The 20,446-nt window shown below is 42.7% G+C and overlaps 1 protein-coding gene across 3 annotated transcripts in view; it reads right to left on the reverse strand.

The window, feature by feature from the left end:
* The window catches only part of CEP135 (centrosomal protein 135), a 105,082-nt gene that overhangs the window by 42,032 nt on the left and 42,604 nt on the right, over positions 1-20,446 (reverse strand). For all 3 annotated transcript variants that reach the window (XM_077815608.1, XM_077815605.1, XM_077815606.1), the window contains exons 10-15: positions 19,083-19,233; positions 18,223-18,416; positions 16,395-16,538; positions 14,175-14,318; positions 832-909; positions 541-692 (exon numbers count right to left, since the gene is read on the reverse strand). In XM_077815608.1, coding sequence (XP_077671734.1) covers positions 541-692; positions 832-909; positions 14,175-14,318; positions 16,395-16,538; positions 18,223-18,416; positions 19,083-19,233 — 863 coding nt within the window. The remainder of the gene's footprint in view (positions 1-540; positions 693-831; positions 910-14,174; positions 14,319-16,394; positions 16,539-18,222; positions 18,417-19,082; positions 19,234-20,446) is intronic.

Here is a 20,446-nt window from a genome sequence, read left to right on the forward strand (position 1 = left end):
TGTTTATAGACTTGAGATTGGAACTCCAAAGTACAGGCGGAGTAAAACACGTAGATGGGGGAAATTACCCCATTATAGAAATTTTAAAACTTTTTTTTTAAACTTAACAAATGCGTTTAGTAGCATTTCTTCTCAAATTGCACCTAGCAACCTTCAGTATAACTTAGTGAACTTTTCAGTTTTGGTATTTTCATTACTCCAACTTAGTATAACAAGTGATTGACTCTGTACAAAGATTTTCACAGCTTCAGGAGTTTGTGTCTTTTCGTGTTGGCAATAAGATTATCTTTCATTTGCAATTGGCACTTTAAAAATATTATTATATTTGCTCACTATACAACTACACTGGTAGCCCAAGAAAATCTAGAGCACCTTTTCCTACTAGTGTTTTCTTGTCAGTGCAAGACAAACAATACCAGGATATCTGAAAAACATTTTATGAAAGTGTTACCGTGAGTTATCTACCTCTGTCATGTTAACCTATGACAAAATTGTATGTTAACTGCTATAACTGGACACAAAATTTTAAGCTAAACTTACTGAAGTGAGCATAACTCAGCTTTAAATTGTGAAGAGTTATCAGATGTCTGGGCAAGTTTATAAGACTTTGATTTTAATTCATCTTCCAGAGAGTTTATTCTTTCTTTCAGTACAGAGATTGTACTCTTCAGTTCAAACTGTTGTGTTTCAAACTGTAATTAAAAAAAAAACAAAGAAGTTGTGGAATTACAGTGGAATGATTTTACTTAAAAGAAAATATAAGGGTTTTAAAAAGCCACTTGGGTGAGAAAGAACTTCTGTTAGAAGTTTACTCACTAACATGTTACTTACCCCACAAATCGTGTTTTCCAGTTCTGTGATGTTACGCTCCATCTTTGATTTCTCAAAGGCAGTTGCCTCCTGCTGGACCTGACATGGAAAGAAATACAGAATTACTTGTAACAGTAAGTAATTTTTTAGACTGGAGTATGACTTAAAATGGCGATGCTCTTTGCATAATATAAAGTTCTAAAAGAAAAAAAGCCTTATCTTCATATGTACATGATTGGAGCAAAGCACACAATGAACTCCAGAGCTTCAAGACCTGAACAAACAATAACGTAGGTACAATACAATGTTTCTCATGATTTTGTGAGATGTCTTTAAATCTCTGTATGATTCAACCATTGGAAGAATTTAACAGAAAAAGTAAATTTCCTTTTCCCTTATGAAATAATCTCTGGTGGGTTGCTATAGAGAGATTACAAAACCAAAGCAATGCCAGATATGGTAAGGTAAGACATCAGAATTATAAGCTATTTTCTAAAAGGCATTGTCAAGGTTTAAAGTAATTTTTAAAATCTGTTTTCACTTGTTACAAACACAACCTTGGAAGCTTGAAGCTTAAGGTCTGCTTACAAATCAAACTGATCTTTCCCCGGTTCAGCATTGCACCATTATTTGCTGTTAAAGCACCTTTATCTACCTTCTGATTTCTATATATGAGTATTGTGATTTCATTAGACAAGCTTGTGCACTTCCTCAGAAACCTGTGGATAATGGTTCGTACATTTCTCTTTATCAAGAGAGCAGTGGCTCTGGTCTGATTTCCCTTTCTTCACAGACTTGCTTTGTATAAATGGTATACCCAAACCAGACTCCTTCCATCCCTTGCTGCTGCTGCTTTTCCCATTTTGGGGAAGCCACTTGGAACTAAAGAATTGGAAAACATGCCTTACAGTGATTGTTAAGCAAAGAGATTCAAGGAGCTCAAAGAAGATGAAGGAGAGAGACTTGGTCACAGTCTATAAGTACCTACATGGAGAACAAATATTTGATAATGGACTCTTCAGTCTAGCAGACAAAGGTATAACATGATCCAACAGCTGGAAGTTGTATAAACTGTTCAGGAAGGACAGACAGGGCAGAAAAGGTGGGGGAGTTGCATTGTATGTAAGAGAGCAGTATGACTGCTCAGAGCTCCAGTATGAAACTGCAGAAAAACCTGAGTGTCTCTGGATTAAGTTTAGAAGCATGAGCAACAAGGGTGATGTCGTGGTGGGAGTCTGCTATAGACCACCGGATCAGGGGGATGAGGTGGACGAGGCTTTCTTCCGGCAACTAACGGAAGTTACTAGATCGCAGGCCCTGGTTCTCATGGGAGATTTCAATCATCCTGATATCTGCTGGGAGAGCAATACAGCGGTGCACAATCCAAGAGGTTTTTGGAAAGTGTAGGGGACAATTTCCTGGTGCAAGTGCTGGAGGAACCAACTAGGGGCAGAGCTCTTCTTGACCTGCTGCTCACAAACCAGGAAGAATTAGTAGAGGAAGCAAAAGTGTATGGGAACCTGGGAGGCAGTGACCATGAGATGGTCGAGTTCAGGATCCTGACACAGGGAAGAAAGGAGAGCAGCAGAATACGGACCCTGGACTTCAGAAAAGCAGATTTTGACAACCTCAGGGAATTGATGGGCAGGATCCCCTGGGAGAATAACATGAGGGGGAAAGGAGTCCAGGAGAGCTGGCTGTATTTTAAAGAATCCTTATTGAGGTTACAGGGACAAACCATCCCGATGTGTAGAAAGAATAGTAAATATGGCAGGCGACCAGCTTGGCTTAACAGTGAAATCCTTGCTGATCTTAAACACAAAAAAGCTTACAAGTGGAAGATTGGACAAAAGACCAGGGAAGAGTATAAATATATTGCTCAGGCATGCAGGAGTGAAATCAGGAAGGCCAAATCACACTTGCAGTTGCAGCTAGCAAGAGATGTTAAGAGTAACAAGAAGGGTTTCTTCAGGTATGTTAGCAACAAGAAGAAAGTCAAGGAAGTGTGGGCCCCTTGCTGAATGAGGGAGGCAACCTAGTGACAGAGGATGTGGAAAAAGCTAATGTACTCAATGCTTTTTTTGCCTCTGTCTTCACGAACAAGGTCAGCTCCCAGACTGCTGCACTGGGCAGCACAGCATGGGGAGGAGGTGACCAGCCCTCTGTGAAGAAAGAAGTGGTTTGGGACTATTTAGAAAAGTTGGACGAGCACAAGTCCATGGGGCCAGATGTGCTGCATCCGAGAGTGCTAAAGGAGTTGGCGGATGTGATTGCAGAGCCATTGGCCATTATCTTTGAAAACTCATGGCTATCAGGGGAGGTCCCGGATGACTGGAAAAAGGCTAATGTAGTGCCCATCTTTAAAAAAGGAAAGGAGGAGGATCCTGGAAACTACAGACCAGTCAGCCTCACCTCAGTCCCTGGAAAAGTCATGGAGCAGGTCCTCAAGGAATCAATTCTGAAGCACTTAGAGGAGAGGAAAGTGATCAGGAACAGTCAGCATGGATTCACCAAGGGCAAGTCATGCCTGACTAATCTAATTGCCTTCTAGGACAAGATAAGTGTCTCTGTGGATGAGGGGACAGCAGTGGACGTGTTGTTCCTTGACTTTAGCAAACCTTTTGACATGGTCTCCCACAGTATTCTTGCCAGTAAGTTAAAGAAGTATGGGCTGGATGAATGGACAATAAGGTGGATAGAAAGCTGGCTAGACTGTCGGGCTCAACAGGTAGTGATCAATGGCTCGATGTCCAGCTGGCAGCCGGTATCAAGCGGAGTACCCCAAGGGTCGGTCCTGGGGCCGGTTTTGTTCAAAATCTTCATTAATGATCTGGAGGATGGTGTGGATTGCACCCTCAGCAAGTTTGCAGATGACACTAAACTGGAAGGAGACGTAAATACGCTGGAGGGTAGGGATAGGATACAGGGGGACCTAGACAAATTGGAGGATTGGGCCAAAAGAAATCTGATGAGGTTCAACAAGGACAAGTGCAGAGTCCTGCACTTAGGACGGAAGAATCCCATGCACCGCTACAGACTAGGGACTGAATGGCTCGGCAGCAGTTCTGCAGAAAAGGATCTAGGGGTTACAGTAGACGAGAAGCTGGATATAAGTCAACAGTGTGCCGTTGTTGCCAAGAAGGCCAATGGCATTTTGGGATGTATAATTAGGGGCATTGCCAGCACATCGAGGGACGTGATCGTTCCCCTCTATTCGACATTGGTGAGGCCTCATCTGGAGTACTGTATCCAGTTTTGGGCCCCACACTACAAGAAGGATGTGGAAAAATTGGAAAACGTCCAGCAGAGGGCAACAAAAATGATTAGGGGACTGGAACACATGACTTATGAGGAGAGGCTGAGAGATTGTTTAGTCTGCGGAAGAGAAGAATGAGGGGGGATTTGATAGCTGCTTTCAACTACCTGAAAGGGGTTCCAAAGAGGATGGATCTAGACTGTTCTCAGTGGTAGCAGATGGCAGAACAAGGAACAATGGTCTCAAGTTGCAGTGGGCGAGGTTTAGATTGGATATTAGGAAAAACTTTTTCACTAGGAGGGTGGTGAAGCACTGGAATGCGTTACCTAGGGAGGTGGTGGAATCTCCTTCCTTAGAAGTTTTTAAGGTCAGGCTTGACAAAGCCCTGGCTGGGATGATTTAATTGGGAATTGGTCCTGCTTTGAGCAGGGGGTTGGACTAGATGACCTCCTGAGGTCCCTTCCAACCCTGATATTCTATGATTCTATGAAGCTAGAAAAATTCAGACTAGAGATAAGGTGCACATTTTTAACAGTGAGGGTAATTAATCATTGGAACAATGTAACCCCAGCTTGTGGTGGATTCTCTATCAATGTCAATTTTTAAATCAGGACTAGATGTTTTTCTAAAGGATATGCTCTAGTTCAAACAGGTATTAGTTCAGGGAAGTTCTATGGCCTGTGTTATGAAGGTCAGCCTAAACTATCACAGTGGTCCCTTCTGGCCTTCAAATTTATGGCTACGTCTACACTACGAGCTAGGGGTTTGAGTCCCCTGCTTGTGTACACATACCTGCACTAGCTCTCATCAAGGTAGCATGAGTATATATAGCAGCGTAGCCACACTAGCATGGGTAGCGGTAGTGGAGGCATAGATGAGCCATTCCAAGTACTTACCTACTGGTTTTGGGTGGGTTTGTACTCGGCATGACTCAGCCATGCCTTTCCAGTCACTACCAGTAATGCTGTAACTACACCGCTGTTATCAAGCTAGTGTGAGTATGTGTACACAAGCAGGGGAAATTACACCCCTACTTTGTAGGGTAGACATAACCTATGAATCTAAAGGAGTTGAGGTAAGAGGAGATCTAGCTCCCCCATGCCAGCTGAGGCAGTGCATCACTGTGGTATCATCTGTGACTACATGAATCATCAGGTACTCAATTAGGGGTAGGAAAGCCATATCAGCACAACCCTGAGCTCCAGAATGTTTAAGAGGAGGGTGGTCTCAAGAGACTACCCTCTCTCCTGTACCTTCTATTGATATATGTGGTCTCCAGTTGAGAAGGGATTATGTTAACTTGAACTGGTATATATGATATGATACGTTGTTATAGGATAACTGATGCTAAGTGAATTGTACTGTGGGGTATGTTGTTGGATGAACACCAAAATAACATATGGTGCTGGGTGTATAGACGCTTGGACTTTTGGATGGAAACACCACCTGGTCCGTTTGTTTGTTTGGAACTTTGGGAGTTTTGAATTTGAAGGGTTGTTGGTTAGCTCCTGAGATGGGGAACAGGATCATATAGGGGGTCAGAGAACTATATTGTGATCAGGAAGAGAAGCACTACTGGGCTCTCATAAAATTAGGCTTTCCTTTTAAAAGGCAGAAGTAGAAGGAATACTGAAAGCGGTTGCCGTTTATGATATGGTTACTCTAGTTAAATAAAAGTATACCGGTTTTTCAAACTCAAAGTCCCAGGCATAGTAAATCAGTGGGTGTCTGAAGAGATCTGCAGGGTCCTTGAAACAGAGTTAGGCAAAGCAGCCAGAATTGCCCAATATTCACAGGAAAGTGTTGTGAGAGGAAGCTTAGAGGGATTACTAGTAATCCAGAAACACCGGTTTTGAACAAGGTGTATGCCCAGGAAGGGGAAGGTTGTGACAATTTCCCACCCTAGAATAAAGGCATTCAAGACAAGAGTCTTTGTTGGTGGTGTTTGTGAAAAGGACTTTCTGCTGCATACCTGGGTTGGATCTGTCTGCCAGTTTAAAGAAGAAAGACTTCCAGAGGGACTACAAACACGTACCTCTTCCTGTGTCTGTTTGGCAGATATGCAGATCTCATTCACCCTCAGATAAAGTCTGGCATGCTGGATGACCTACATGCACACTGACATATGCCTCCATAGTTTGAGGCAGGAACTCACTCCTGAGTGCTGGGGTGGGACCAGAGTTGATTGATGAAGTTTATCATAGTCTGAAACCTCTTTTGAGGGAGGTTTGTTCATGCTGACTTTTAATTTAACAGTGCCCTGGGTTGAGGTCAGTGTCTATTTTTACCTGATGACTCTGAGCCCCAGGGTGGGATATCTTCTGAAGTGAATCTGTCATGTGCTGAAGGGGATTTCCCTCGCACCAGCCAGTCATACAGGTAGGGGCATATCTGGATTCTTGGTGATCTTAAATGCGTGGCCACCACAGCTAGGACCTTGGTAAATACTTGTGGTGCTGTGGAGAGGCTGAAAGGTAGAACTCTGTATTGATAATGTGAGGTTCCTACCAGGAGCCACTAATACTTCCTGTGACCTGGATGCATAGAAATGTGGAAGTAGGTTTGGAGGTTCAAGAACTACAAACCAGATCATGGGGCTGAGAGACAGAGCAATGAATGAAGGCACTGAAGATCGAGGATGAGTCTCCACCCTCTGTCCTCTTTGGGAATAGGAAGTAAGTGGAAACAGAATCCCTTGCCCCTTAACTCCTGAGGCACCTCCTCCACTGTTCCCAGTTGTACCATGGAGTTTTGTCTCTTGCTTCAATAGATTCTAATGAGAAGGGTCCCTGAAGAGAGATCAGGAGAAAGGTGTCTTTCTGATGATCTTAGAGATCCACTGGTCTGAGATTATCCCTGACCGCGCCTCCCAGTAAAGGACAGGTGAGTGTCAAAGAAGGGATGGAAAAAGAAGGGTCCACAGATGGTCTGGCACAACTCTCGCCTTGTACATCAAAACTGATGTTTTCTTGAAGCCCTGGATTGTGGGACAATTGAGGAGGAGGCAGAAGGTCATCTGCCACAGAAATGCTGTCTCTTCCCCAGGGGCTACAAGGATTACTATTGCAAGTAATAGTGGGGCTGTTGCCTCTGCCTGTATTGCTGTAGCTATTATCTGGGAAACTTCCTCTTAGGGGGCAGAACTTATAGGCCCAGGAATCTCACTGAATCCCTTGACTATTAAGGTGTGTAGGGTGTTGTCCATGATGATGTTGAGCTCATTGCCCCATAGAGGAGGTCCTCAATAGTAACCTGGACTTCATGTGGAATTCCTGATGCCTGCAACTAAAAAGACCTCCTCACAGCTACAGCAGTGGCTGTTTATCTGAGAGCCATATCAACTGTGTTAATTGCTGCTCACCGTACTGTCAGGGCTGGAAGCTACCATAAGACATTTTATTTTCTCCAGGTGATCTATGAAGAGCTTGTCCATAAAATTACAGGCAGTTTGTCCGACATCATGAAGCTATATTTGGATAGTTGCACCTGGTAATTCACTATTTTCACTTGGAGGATTGGTGAAGAGTAAGCTTTCCTCCCAAAGACGTCAAACCTTTGCCTGGTCTTGCTTGTCTCATGGACTGCCTGAACTACAACAATACCTGGAGAAGACATTGGTAAAAGTACTTGAATCTCTTTTCATGAACCTAATTCCTCCTCTGTCTGTCCCCTTTGATATACTCACAATAGGTTCTGGTGTGTGCCAGATAAACTTAGCTGGCTTTGGCATGGTGAGTTGTCTCAACAAGAAAGGTTGTAGGATATCCAGCAATTTGTGCCGCTTCTCCTGGATGACTGCCAAGGAGATGTTCAATGTCTCTGCCATGTGACAGAGCAAGTCCTAAAAGACCTTCAGCTCTTCTACCAAGGCAGATGACAGAGGGTTGACCACTTCATCTGGCAAGGAGGATGAAATAGCGGGGATGGAGTATTTAAGGAAAGTGCTTGTGCGACTGTATTCCTCCTTTCCCAATACCAATAGGGGTTGAGCTGAAACAGATGGAAGTTGTTTCTTTGGTACGGGGGATCTGGTTCTGAAAGCCGCAGTTTGAGCCAATTTTTTGGAGTATGGATTTACTCTTCAAGGGATCAGTATGCCATGGTTGGCATGAGTAGTGTGGAGGACACACAGGTGGTACCCTACGTGACCCAGATGACCTTCCAATTACCCCGATAGATCCTGTCAGTGCTTCTTCTCCAACTCCCACTGCACCAGCCAATGAGGTGAGGGGTGGCGCTCCTCAGTTGAAGGGGGAGGGATCACTGTACACTGCTCCCCCATCTGCCTAACCCCTGTGCATGCAGACCCCCTCATACCCAGACCCTCCCACCAAGCCTCACACCCCTGCACTTGGACCACCCCAACAAGCCACCCGCATCTGGATCCTCACCCCACTAAGCCCCACTCCCCCAGCATCTGGACCCCCCAACTATGCCCCCCACAACCAGAACCCCCCTTCAAAATTCTATCCCCCCACATCCAGACTCCCCACCCCCAGTTGAGCCCCAACCACCTTCACCTGGACCCTCTGCAGAGTCCCTTACTGTTGCACCCAGAACCCTCCAACAAGCCCCTGTGCATCCAGATCTCCCACTGAGCTGCCTGAACCCAGACTGCCCCACTCAGAATCCTCTCAACCCATACCTGCATCCCCCCATACTAAGCCTCTCCACACTTGGATCCTGCCTTGATAAGCCTGCCTGCCCACACCTGGTGCACCTGGCAAGGAGGGGCAGGGCCCTGGGGTTTTTCTGGAGCAGGCCCAATCCTTGCACTGTCAGGGCTGGGTGCAGCCTTTCTGCTGAGTCCATGTCCCGGGGGGTGGGGGAGAGGTGGCGGGGTGGAGCTGCACAGTGATCTCGCACCTCTGTGAAGCCAGTGACCTGTGCTCCCTAATGCCATGCTGGAAGCTCCACATTTATTTGACAAATAAGATTTGCAGAAGTTTGCAGAATTTTAAAATATTATGTGCAGCATTTTTAATTTTTTGGTTCAGAATACCCCCAGGAGTATCAACATGTACCATGCCTGCAGCTGTGCTTACCCTGCTTCTGCTTCCAAACCTTGGTCCAGCCTGGTTCCAGGCCCTGCTTCTTCCCAGTTCCTGTCCTGCTCCAGCCTTGTTTCTGAACCTGCTCCTGTTCCCCTCCGGCTTCCAACTTCGATCCTCTGCTTCACTTCTGGCTTATGTGTCTAGTTTACCCTCTGGCTCTGACATTTAGCTTCGGTCTCTCTGGTACTGATCCTCGGCTCCCCCTCCAGCTCTGGCATTCGGCTTCTATCCCTCTGACCCTCAGCTTGTTCCTGGACTCTGCTCCCCTGGACCAAGCTCTAACTGATAGGCTGGACTCTTATTTCAACCATTAGTCCTGACTGCCCAGACCCCAGTCGGTTACAGTTTGAACAGCCCAATACATAGATGAGGCCCACCTCACCGACATAGACCCCACTCAGGCCAATTTTTCCCTGGATGGGCCAATGCAAGCACAAGTGTTCACCCTGCAGAAAACAGCCCTACAAGCCCAGGATCCACCCTGGCTCCAGCCTCCCAAGAGCCAAAGGTCCCACTTCCAGACAAGTTTAATGATGATTGTGGTCAGTTTTGAGATTTCCTAAATAATGCCAGCTCCTCCTCTTGCTATGCACCCAATGCACCTCACAGACCAGGCCTGAGTAGGTATCAACATTACTGGGAAAGCCTTGGCCTGGACCTCCCTCTCCGTTGGAATAGTCCAGCCCCCTCCTGGGCTAGGTGAATCAGATCATTCAGGCCATGATGGTTATCTTCAGTGGCCTCCACTGCACTTGAACAGCTGAAACTGTACTGGCTATTTACAGTAGAAGCAGATGCCTCCAACTTTGCACTGGGACAGTCCTCTCCCAAATGGCAGCCTCTGATGGTCCGCTTCACCCTTTAGCCTTTTACTTGCGCAAGCTCACACCAGTGCCACAAAACAATGACATCCTTGATAAAAAGCTACTGGCCAACAAAGCAGCCTTCAAGGAATGGTGGCATCTCCTGGAGAATGTCAGGTTTCCAATCCAAGTCCTCACTGATCACAAGAACCTGGAATTCCTGAAGAAGGCTTGGCACTTAAAACAGTAACAGGCCCACTGGTCCCTCTTCTTTATTTGGTTTGACGGCATGGTGACCTACCGTCACAGAACCAGGAATGCGAAGAAAGGTGTATTATCCCAGAAGGGGGAGTACGGTGCACTTGACCAAGGGGTTCCATCCATGATCCTCAAACCGTCAAATTTCATTTTGAGTACCACTGTCCATAATCTGCTACCCTCCATGCGTTCTCTGCTGCCTATCGATCCCTTCACAATTCAGATCCACGAAGCCCTGGACAATGCTACCACCCAGATTGCCTTTCTGTATCATAAGGGGCACATCTACATACCCAGTGGTTCACCCAGGCTGCAAGTTCTACAAATCAGTCATGATCCTCTTCTGGCAGGTCACTTTGGTCAATTCAACACCCAAGCCCTCAAGGAGTTTCTGGTGGCTGGCCCTGCACACTTCAACAGCAACTTATATCTGGTCCTGTAACCTCTGTGCCCAGACCAAAATCCCACGTGAAACTACTCTTCAGCCCTTTTCCATTCCGCCCCAGTCTTGGGCCATTGTGTTGATGGACTTCATCATGGAACATCCGCCCTCCCAAGGATTCTAGTGGTCATTGATCTCCTGACAAAGATGGCACATTTTATACTGTGTCACAGCCTCCCCACTGCCCACAAAATAGCCCATCTGTTTGAAGACAATACCTTTCACCTTCATGGGTTGCCCACAAGCATAGTATCTGACCCGGGGTCACAGTTTATTGCCTGCTTTTGATGGAAATTTCTGTGCCTCCTGACCATTCAACCTGGTACCTCAACCGTTTACTACCCTAGTACCAACAGTCAGGCAGAGAGAGTCAATCAAGTCCTCGAGCAATACCTAAGCTGCTTCCTAAATTACCACCAGGATGACTGGTTGGCATTCATTCCCCATGTTGAATTCACCTTCAACTCCACCCATACTGCACCTCAGAAGACCCCCACTTAATAAATTATGGGTTCCACCTTTGGCAGCACCCTGAAAATCCCCTTGCCTTACCCTTAACAGCCATCGCTGACCTTACTGTGCACATTAACCAAGTACATCAAGAATTCAGGCACCAGTTAAAAGAGGCTAAGACAGTGTACAAGCACCATGCCATTAGCCAGCTGATACCATCAGCCAACCCCCAATCTCATGAAAGGGGATAGGGTTTGATTGACTGCCCAAAACCTGCAATACAGCCGTCCATCCATGAAGCTGGACCACAAGTACTTGTGGCCATTTGAGAACACAGAACAACTTAACCAAGTAATCTTTCGATTACAGCTGCCAGAATTGCTTCAGATCCACCCCATGTTCTACATCTCCCTCTTGAAACCTTTATCCAGAATTTCTGCCCGCGCTACACTCCTCCTCCTCCGTCAATAATTGAGAAGGGCTAACAGGAACATGTGAACCAGCAGATTCTGGACTCTCACTGAGTCTGCGGAAGACTCCAGTATCTGATTGACTGGGAGGGATAAGTCCTGGAGGAGCAGGCAAGAACCTGTGGAACATGTCCAGATCCCAGACCTCCTGTGTCCCTTCCTGCCTAACCAAAGAAACACAGCCCCAGCATTCCTGGGAAGTGACCCTGAATGAAGGGGGTGCTGTCAGGGGTCAGACCAACCACTGGCCTGCTCCCTGACTAACTTCACTGCTAGGCAACCAATGAGTCTAGCTGCACTGCCTTGGAACTGACAGAGTACCCAAATCACCTGACTGGCTGCTGGTTTAGCAACCCTGCTCATAAGCCTGGCACCCAGAGCAGATCTGCAGTTCCTCAACATGTACTATGCCCACAGCTGCACTTGTCCTGCTCCAGCCTGCTTCCAGGCCCTACTCCAGACTTGTTTCCATATCTACTCCACCTACTACCCACTCTGGCTCCAGCCTCCCTTCCCTCCAACTTCTGACGTCAAACCTCACCTATGGCTCTGGCATTCAGCTTCTGGCTCTCCAGTATCTCGTGGGGCTGGGGGGGCAGGGGAGAGCAACAACAGGCACTCCATGATTCGTGTGTGTGTGTGTGTGTGTGTGTGTGTGTGTGTGTGTGTGTGTGTGTGTGTGTCTGTGTCTGTGTCTGTGTCTGTGTCTGTGTCTGTGTCTGTGTCTGTGTCTGTGTCTGTGTCTGTGTCTGTGTCTGTGTCTGTGTCTGTGTCTGTGTAGATGCTCTCTGGCCGCCAACCAATGCCTTATTTCAGCCCTGGCACCTATTGGCTTGGCAGATCATCCTCTGCAGCCCCCTAGGGGGCTGGGGGTGGGGTGGGGGAGGGAAAGAGGAGCAATGACAGCAGGCATTCTGTGACTCAGGTCAGTTTTCCCAGGTGGGCACAGGAGGGAGGTGCAAGGGTTAGGGGAGCAGAAGAGGGGTGTTCTCCAGTTACCCAGCCAGTGATTAATTTGTGCCGTAACAGGTCAGTTGAAGAGGGAGACAGCTGCTTCTGCAAAGCCAGGAAGCCAGACTGACTTACTTTGCAGAAGCAGCTGCCTCCCTCTCCAATTGACCTGATATGACAATGAAGTTGGGAGAAGTTTCCTACATTGCTTGGCTGCTTAAACTACAGATAGGAGCATAGGGGATTTTCCTGCCTGTCTTGATCTATCCACCTCCCCTTTCTTTGTATACAGGGAGAGGGGGAATATAGGGCTGGAAGGTGGGGAAGCAGCCTCACAGGCTATGAACTACAGACAGCTGCTTCCCTGCCTTTGAGCTCCTGTATTTAGAACCCTGTGCGGATACAAAAAGTTTTATCCGCATCGATCCGCAAACATGGTCCGTGGATATAAAACAGAAATCCACATATTTGCAGGGCTCTACCGGTCATTGCTCTTTATCTGAGATAAATAAAAAGCCAAGAGGCAAAGAAAACCTATCAAAAAGTTTAACCACCAAAAATTGAAAACTTTGCAGACTAACTGGTTTCTTGCTAAGCAAGGAACAAGGATACCATAGGATTCTGTCTTGCAGCAACAGGTGATAAGAAAGAACCAAGCATGGGTTGTAGTCGTACCATCCTTTGTCTCTTCCGCTGTGGGAAGCAGGAGGGTCATGCAAAGTGCAGGCCAACCTCCCAGACACTGCCATTTTAAAGATTCCAGTCTTGCACCAAGATTGGAATCTATATGAACAATTACTCAAAAAAAAACAAACAAAAAACAAAACACAAACCTTAGCTCTAAGTATAATATCAAGTTAGAAATGTTTCCACATAGAAGTGAAATCCTGGTTCTATTTAAGTCAATGGTAAAACTCCTATTGGCGTCAATGAGGCCAAGATTTCACTTTTGGTGTTCATAGTGACAGGTTGCAAGGCAAAACACACAAAGAATATCATATTGAAGTAAACAAAACATTATAATGAACTAACGCTTCAGAATGTTCACAGTGAATCTAAAACACTAGACATTAAATGATTAAATCGGCTCTAATGTTTAGCCCCAAGCTAGCAAATAAAATACCAGAAAGGATATACTTTATTTACATATCTGTGGAGCAGTTTTTAATATCTAGTATTTACAGAGCCCCTTCTGCGACACTGCTTTTGTAGCTGTATTTCCATGTCCAGTGCTTAAAAATAACTTGAGGCTTAACAAAAAAAACAAAAAAAACACCCCAACATTACTGAGCATAGGTTTAATGCTTTTTTTGCACCAATAAAATGAAACATGCAAGAGTAATTGAAACATTATATCCATATATTTATTGCACAGATAAATACTGATCCTATGCATAGTTTCTCCTGACAAATGCATTCTTTGATGTATAAGATGATCATTTTACAAGCGCAATATTTTAAAATGTTGAATTTCCAGAAAGCTCATTAATCCTGCACAGACTATACAAGTGTTCTAGTGGTAGTGTTCAGTAGAGAAGAAAACTGAAGTTGTATGCTCTTAGTTATAATTATGACTGTATAAATAAGCAACAAATTATAAGTCCCTCTCAGAATTCATAAGAGTAGATATTCTCAGATTAACATAAAAGGCATTAATTTACATTAACACATGCTCACCTTTAGTTTCTCCTTTAGACTTTCTTTTTCTGCCATCATTCTTCTGAAGTCAGCTAATGCAATGTCTCTTTCCTCTTCCACATGACTTTGAGAAACTAAAGTATGCTTTGCCTCTCTTCTTAACCTATTTAATTCATCCTGAGACTTTAAAAGAGTACTGCTTAGTAGTAGTCATACATTCAAAATAGTACATTGTATATAATGTTAAGAAAAATGACAAACTGATTTTTAGCATTCTGATTACACTAGATATACTGCATTTCTTTCTAGTTGTTTCCTAGACATCCAGAAAATGCTCCTTAAGTCGTACAAAGGCAAAGAATTCTTGATTTTCCCAACATACACTTAATGCTTTTTCTTTCTTACTTCTTCCTTATGTCCAACCCCCCTTCTATTCTCATTCATTACTTCCTACTCCTTCCTTTCCTGCTTCTATCCTCCCATCCCCTTCTCATGAATTCTACCTCTCCCTTATCTTCCTAACCTTTCTATTTCCAAATTCCAAGTACAGTAAGTACATCTTAACTAATTACTTTTCAAAAGGAAAAGAGTTGTGAATTAGAAGTTACAATATACTATATGTAACTGTAGAAGCATCATTTGAAAGTGTTCTAAAATATATGTCGCTTCAAAAATTTCCTAAAAGGTCATATATTTGAGGGCATAAGATTCTAAAGTTAGCATTCTTTTGAGGATGCTAACCCATAGAGTACCATAGCATAAATATGAGTCAACAGTGTAACACTGTTGCAAAAAAAGCAAACATCATTCTGGGATGTATTAGCACCAGTGTCGTAAGCAAGACATGAGAAGTAATTCTTCCGCTCTACTCCGCGCTGATTAGGCCACAACTGGATTTTTGTGTCCAGTTCTGGGCACCATATTTCAGGAAAGATGTGGACAAATTGGAGAAAGTCCAGAGAAGAGCAACAAAAATGATTAAAGGTCTAGACAACATGACCTATGAGGGAAGATTGAAAAAATTGTGTTTGTTTAGTCTGGAGAAGAGAAGACTGAGAGGGGACATGATAACAGTTTTAAAGTACATAAAAGGTTGTTACAAGGAGGAGGGAGAAGAATTGCTCTTCTTAACCTCTGAGGATAGGACAAGAAGCAATAGGCTTAAATTGCAGCAAGCGAGGTTTAGGTTGGACATTAGGTAAAACTTCCTAACTGTCATTGTGGTTAAGCACCAGAGTAAATTGCCTAGAGAGGTTGTGGAATCTCCATCGTTGGAGATTTTTAAGAGCAAGTTAGACAAATACCTGTCAGGAATGGTCTAGACAATACTTAGTCCTGCCATGAATGCAGGGAACTGGACTAGATGACCTCTCAAGGTCCCTTCCAGTCATATGATTCTATAAAACAGCTAAGGCTGTAAAACTGGATTTAAAATATTAGGTGACTTCAGGCTTGTCTACACTGCCCTGCAGTTTGGACTATACAGGGCATGAACAGCAGTGCGCACCAAAAGTGCTGTGTTCTTATTTCCTCATGTGGACTCAGCCGGCACAAACTAAAAGGTTCCTAATTCATGTTAACATAGTCCTGTTTGAGAACTATGATGCTAAAAAGATTGGGAACCTTTCAGTTTGCTCCCACGGCGCCTACACAGGGAAGTTATAGCACAGAACTTTAGTCCGAACAACAGAGAAGTATAGACATAGCCTTAGTTTACATATTAACTTGTGACACTAATAAAGCAGATTACAATTTTAACTCCTATCTACCTAATTTAAGATTTTCTACAACACTCCTCACTGTAGTCCGAACAACAGAGAAGTATAGACATAGCCTTAGTTTACATATTAACTTGTGACACTAATAAAGCAGATTACAATTTTAACTCCTATCTACCTAATTTAAGATTTTCTACAACACTCCTCACTGTAGTATCTAAGTTAGATATAAATTAGATTTGCACAGCAAATACCCTAACTGAATTCAGGAAGACACAGTAGCCACTACTAGAATTTCTTTGAAGTTACCAATTTATTACAAAGCAATAAAATCAGGAATTACCCAATAAACAAATAATTCTAAATTTGCAATCCTACTACAGTAGTTATAGCTTGGTTGGGCTATGCTCCTAGGCTCCCACCATGTTGAGGCCCCAAATCCCTCAATCCCCGCTTTTTTTTTTTTTTTTTAAATAAACAGTACTATGAAGTGTTAGTCAATGAATTTAATGGCAACTAGACCATGCCCTTAATTTCTTACTTGTTCAAAAAGGACACTTAATTTGTCTCTTTCCGCAGTCAGTAATTTGACATTGGATTGAATTTCTATCATGTGTTTTTCAAATCTATCCAACATAGATTGTAGTTCATCTCTTTCCCTCGTGATCAACTTCACATTTTCACTCTGCAAAGTAAATCAGAAAATACTAAATATATATTTAGTAGATAACATTATTAGTAACATCCGTAAAATATATATTTCTAGGCAAAAGTCAGCAAAATGGAGCCCCAATCCCGATTCGGTTTCTATGCTTTACTGTAAATACCAAACAAGGAACAGTTTTTCCAAAACCTGACAAAACATGTAGGGTATGTCTATACAGAAATTAGACAACTGACTCAGGGTAAGGGGCTCAGGCTAAAGGGCTGTTTAACTGTGGTGTAGACGTTCGGGCTTGGGCTGCAGTCCAAGTCCAAAGTCTACACTGCAATTAGACAGTCCCTTAGCCCAAGCCCAAATCATCTGGCACAGGCCAGCTGTAGATTTTTAATTGTTGTATAGACATACCTACATGTCAGGGTACCTTAGATACTCAGATAGACATACCCTTAGATCTCTCTTGCTTCTTTCCTCTTTAATTTGAAATAAAGATCTTTTTCTACAGATTGAGCAATAATGGAAGACTTAAAAAATGTCAAGAGTAAAAGAAGGAAATTAAGTCTACTATTTCAGAGTGGTAGCTACGTTAGTCTGTATCAGCAAAAATAACAAGGAGTCCTTGTGGCACCTTAGAGACTAACAAATTTATTTGGGCATAAGCTTTTGTGGGCTAAAACCCACTTCATCAGATACACAGAGTGAAAAATACAGTAAACAGTATATATATTACAGCACATGAAAAGATGGGAGTTGCCTTACCAAGTGTGGGGTCAGTGCGAATGAGGCCAATTCAATCAAGGTGGAAGTGGCCTATTCTCAACAGTTGACAAGAAGGGGTGTATATCAACAGAAGGAAAACTACTTTTTGTAGTGATAACGAGGCCAAATCAATCAAGGTGGACGTCCCCCATTCCCAACAGTTGACAAGAAGGTATGAGTATCAACAGAGGGAAAAAAGAAAAGGAGTACTTGTGGCACCTTACAGACTAACCAATTTATTTGAGCATGAGCTTTCGTGAGCTACAGCTCACTTCATCAGATGCATACCGTGGAAACTGCAGCAGACATTATACACACACAAAGATCATGAAACAATACCTCCTTCCACCCCACTGTCCTGCTAGTAATAGCTTATCTAAAGTGATCATCAAGTTGGGCCATTTCCAGCACAAATCCAGGTTTTCTCACGCTCCACCCCGCCACACACAAACTCACTCTCCTGCTGGTAATAGCCCATCCAAAGTGACAACTCTCTTCACAATGTGCATGATAATCAAGGTGGGCCATTTCCAGCACAAATCCAGGTTCTCTCACCCCCCCATCCCCCCATGCACACACAAACTGTATATAATGTATATAATGTCTGCTGCAGTTTCCACGGTATGCATCCGATGAAGTGAGCTGTAGCTCACGAAAGCTCATGCTCAAATAAATTGGTTAGTCTCTAAGGTGCCACAAGTACTCCTTTTCTTTTTGCGAATACAGACTAACACGGCTGTTACTCTGAAACAGAGGGAAAATTACTATAATGGTTCACAGTTACTTATTGTTCATGTTGCGAATATAATTTAAAAAGACAATTAGGGTAAATAATTTTCTGCAGTTAATATTTAGATTATATTTTATCACTTCTTGAATTGAAGTGATATATTTCCAGCAACAGACCTACATTGCTGTTTCCACCATTCATTAATAAAGGGAGCATTACCTTTTCTGGAGATCTGCGGCATGGGCTAGCTCTTCGTTTTATCATCTTTTGAAGATATTCTAGCTCTCTTTTATAGTAATCCCTGTCTTCTTCTAAAGTCTTCACAAATGCATCTAGTCGAGAAGGTGACTTATCTCCAAAAGCTATACCATATTCTAACCTCATTCTCTCTACTTCTAAGACAAGTTCTCGTTCTGCAGAGAAAAGCAACCAAGAAATAACAAAACTAGTGTATATATGAAGAAGAGACTATTTTAAGGAATGCACACTCAAGTTACAACAACAATTACTAAATATTACAAAATAGGATCATGAAGATAGAATACATTTTATTATTGACAAAACTAGAGTTAAATGTATTTGCCTATTATATACGAGTTAGAAGTTTTAGAAGTATTTCTAATATATTACAACTAGAAAGGTATGCAACAAAATCACACACACAGATGCACACACAAAAAATAAAATAAATAGAACAATAGCCACCATCAGTATACTGCAGTTCCATAACAATTTATTTTGCATTAACAATTAGAGTATACTATTCAGGACAGACATGTACCATCTACACGGTTAATAAGATTAGCACAAATAAAGCCTAAAATCACTATCGAACTCTATACACCCCTCATGCAGAAAAAAATGCAGCTGTAGGTAAATTATATCATGCATGCACAGTTTCAGTGCTGGAATATTTTGATGGAAAACCTTAAGCCTTCATACAATTATTTTTATTCCAAATATAAACAGGATCCTGATTTAGTGTTATTACCACTTACAGACAAATATATTTAAGATTTTATTTTTTTAAAAAACAACATAAAAGATATATTTAAGAGAATCAATATTTAAACATTTACCTATAATTTCAAAGTTTTCAACTTTTTCTGAAAGCCTTTGTTTCTCTTGCTCAAGCTGGTTTAACAATAGTTCAAAATTTTGTTTTTCATCTGCTTTTCCAAAGAGTTCATCAGCCAGCCTCTCTTTTTCTCTCCGACACGAACATAACTCCTGACATAAAAATACTGAAAAAGTTAGTACTGTAGGTTCGTAAAAGTACCACTAAGTAAAAATTAAGCAAAGTATTTTAATAACAATTTCAAATTTTATTAACTTTCTAATTATGATCATATGTTGCTACTGTTTAATCAACCCCATGTACAAAATTTTAAATGTTAATGAATATGTATTGTTTTGGTGCCAGTTTTTTACTATAATCAAGTGTAAAGAAAAAATGCATTATGTTATATCCTGCATTCAGAACCCTGCAGTCAGCAATGAAACTAAGGCCTTGTCTACACTACGGGGAGAGATCGATCTAAGTTATGCAACTTCAGCTATGTGAATAACATAGCTGAAGTCAACATACTTACATCTACTTACTGCAGGGTCCACACTACGCAATGTTAACCAGAGACGCTCTCCCGTCAACTCCCCTGGCACTTCTCGTTTAAGTGGAGTACAGGAGTTGACGGGAGAGCAATCGGCAGTCAATTTAGTGGGTCCAGCTAAATTCACGACCGATGCATCAATAGACGAATTGGTAAGTGTAGACAAACCCTAAGAAGAACCAGATCAGTTTCATTCTGCTGCTATATTAAGAGGGAAAAATGATTTAAAAATAAAAAGTGGAGAGGAACCTGCAAAGGAAAGAAGATACGACTAAAGCAAGAGATCTTAGTAAGCAGGTCTGATCAAACAGTATTTCATAAATATAAAATATTTGATTAATTTAATTGGCATTAAATAATTTGTATGACAATATTTTGTTGTATTCAACCAGTTCTATATCTGGTCAAATACTGTTTCGTGCATATTTTTTCTATTATTAGCTCATCCTACTAATTGAATGCTTTTTAAAGAAATATTTTATATAAAGTTGATTTTAACATTTTCATACAATACTTAAACAGTGCCACTACATGATGTAAAAAGAAAAGGAGTACTTGTGGCACCTTAGAGACTAACAAATTTATTTGAGCATGAGCTTTCGTGTAGCTCACGAAAGCTTATGCTCAAATAAATGTGTTAGTCTCTAAGGTGCCACAAGGACTCCTCGTTCTTTTTGCTGATACAGACTAACACAGCTACCACTCTGAAACTACATGATGAGTTGTTTTAAACTACAGGAGACACACTTTAAAGGACATGGGGACGCAGGTATTTTTCATCTGGGCTGTTAAGCTTTGTCTCCAACCTAGCAAGTGCTAGGTAAAACGTTGGA

This window comes from Eretmochelys imbricata, chromosome 4, assembly GCF_965152235.1.
Source record: "Eretmochelys imbricata isolate rEreImb1 chromosome 4, rEreImb1.hap1, whole genome shotgun sequence".
NCBI lineage: Eukaryota > Metazoa > Chordata > Testudines > Cheloniidae > Eretmochelys > Eretmochelys imbricata.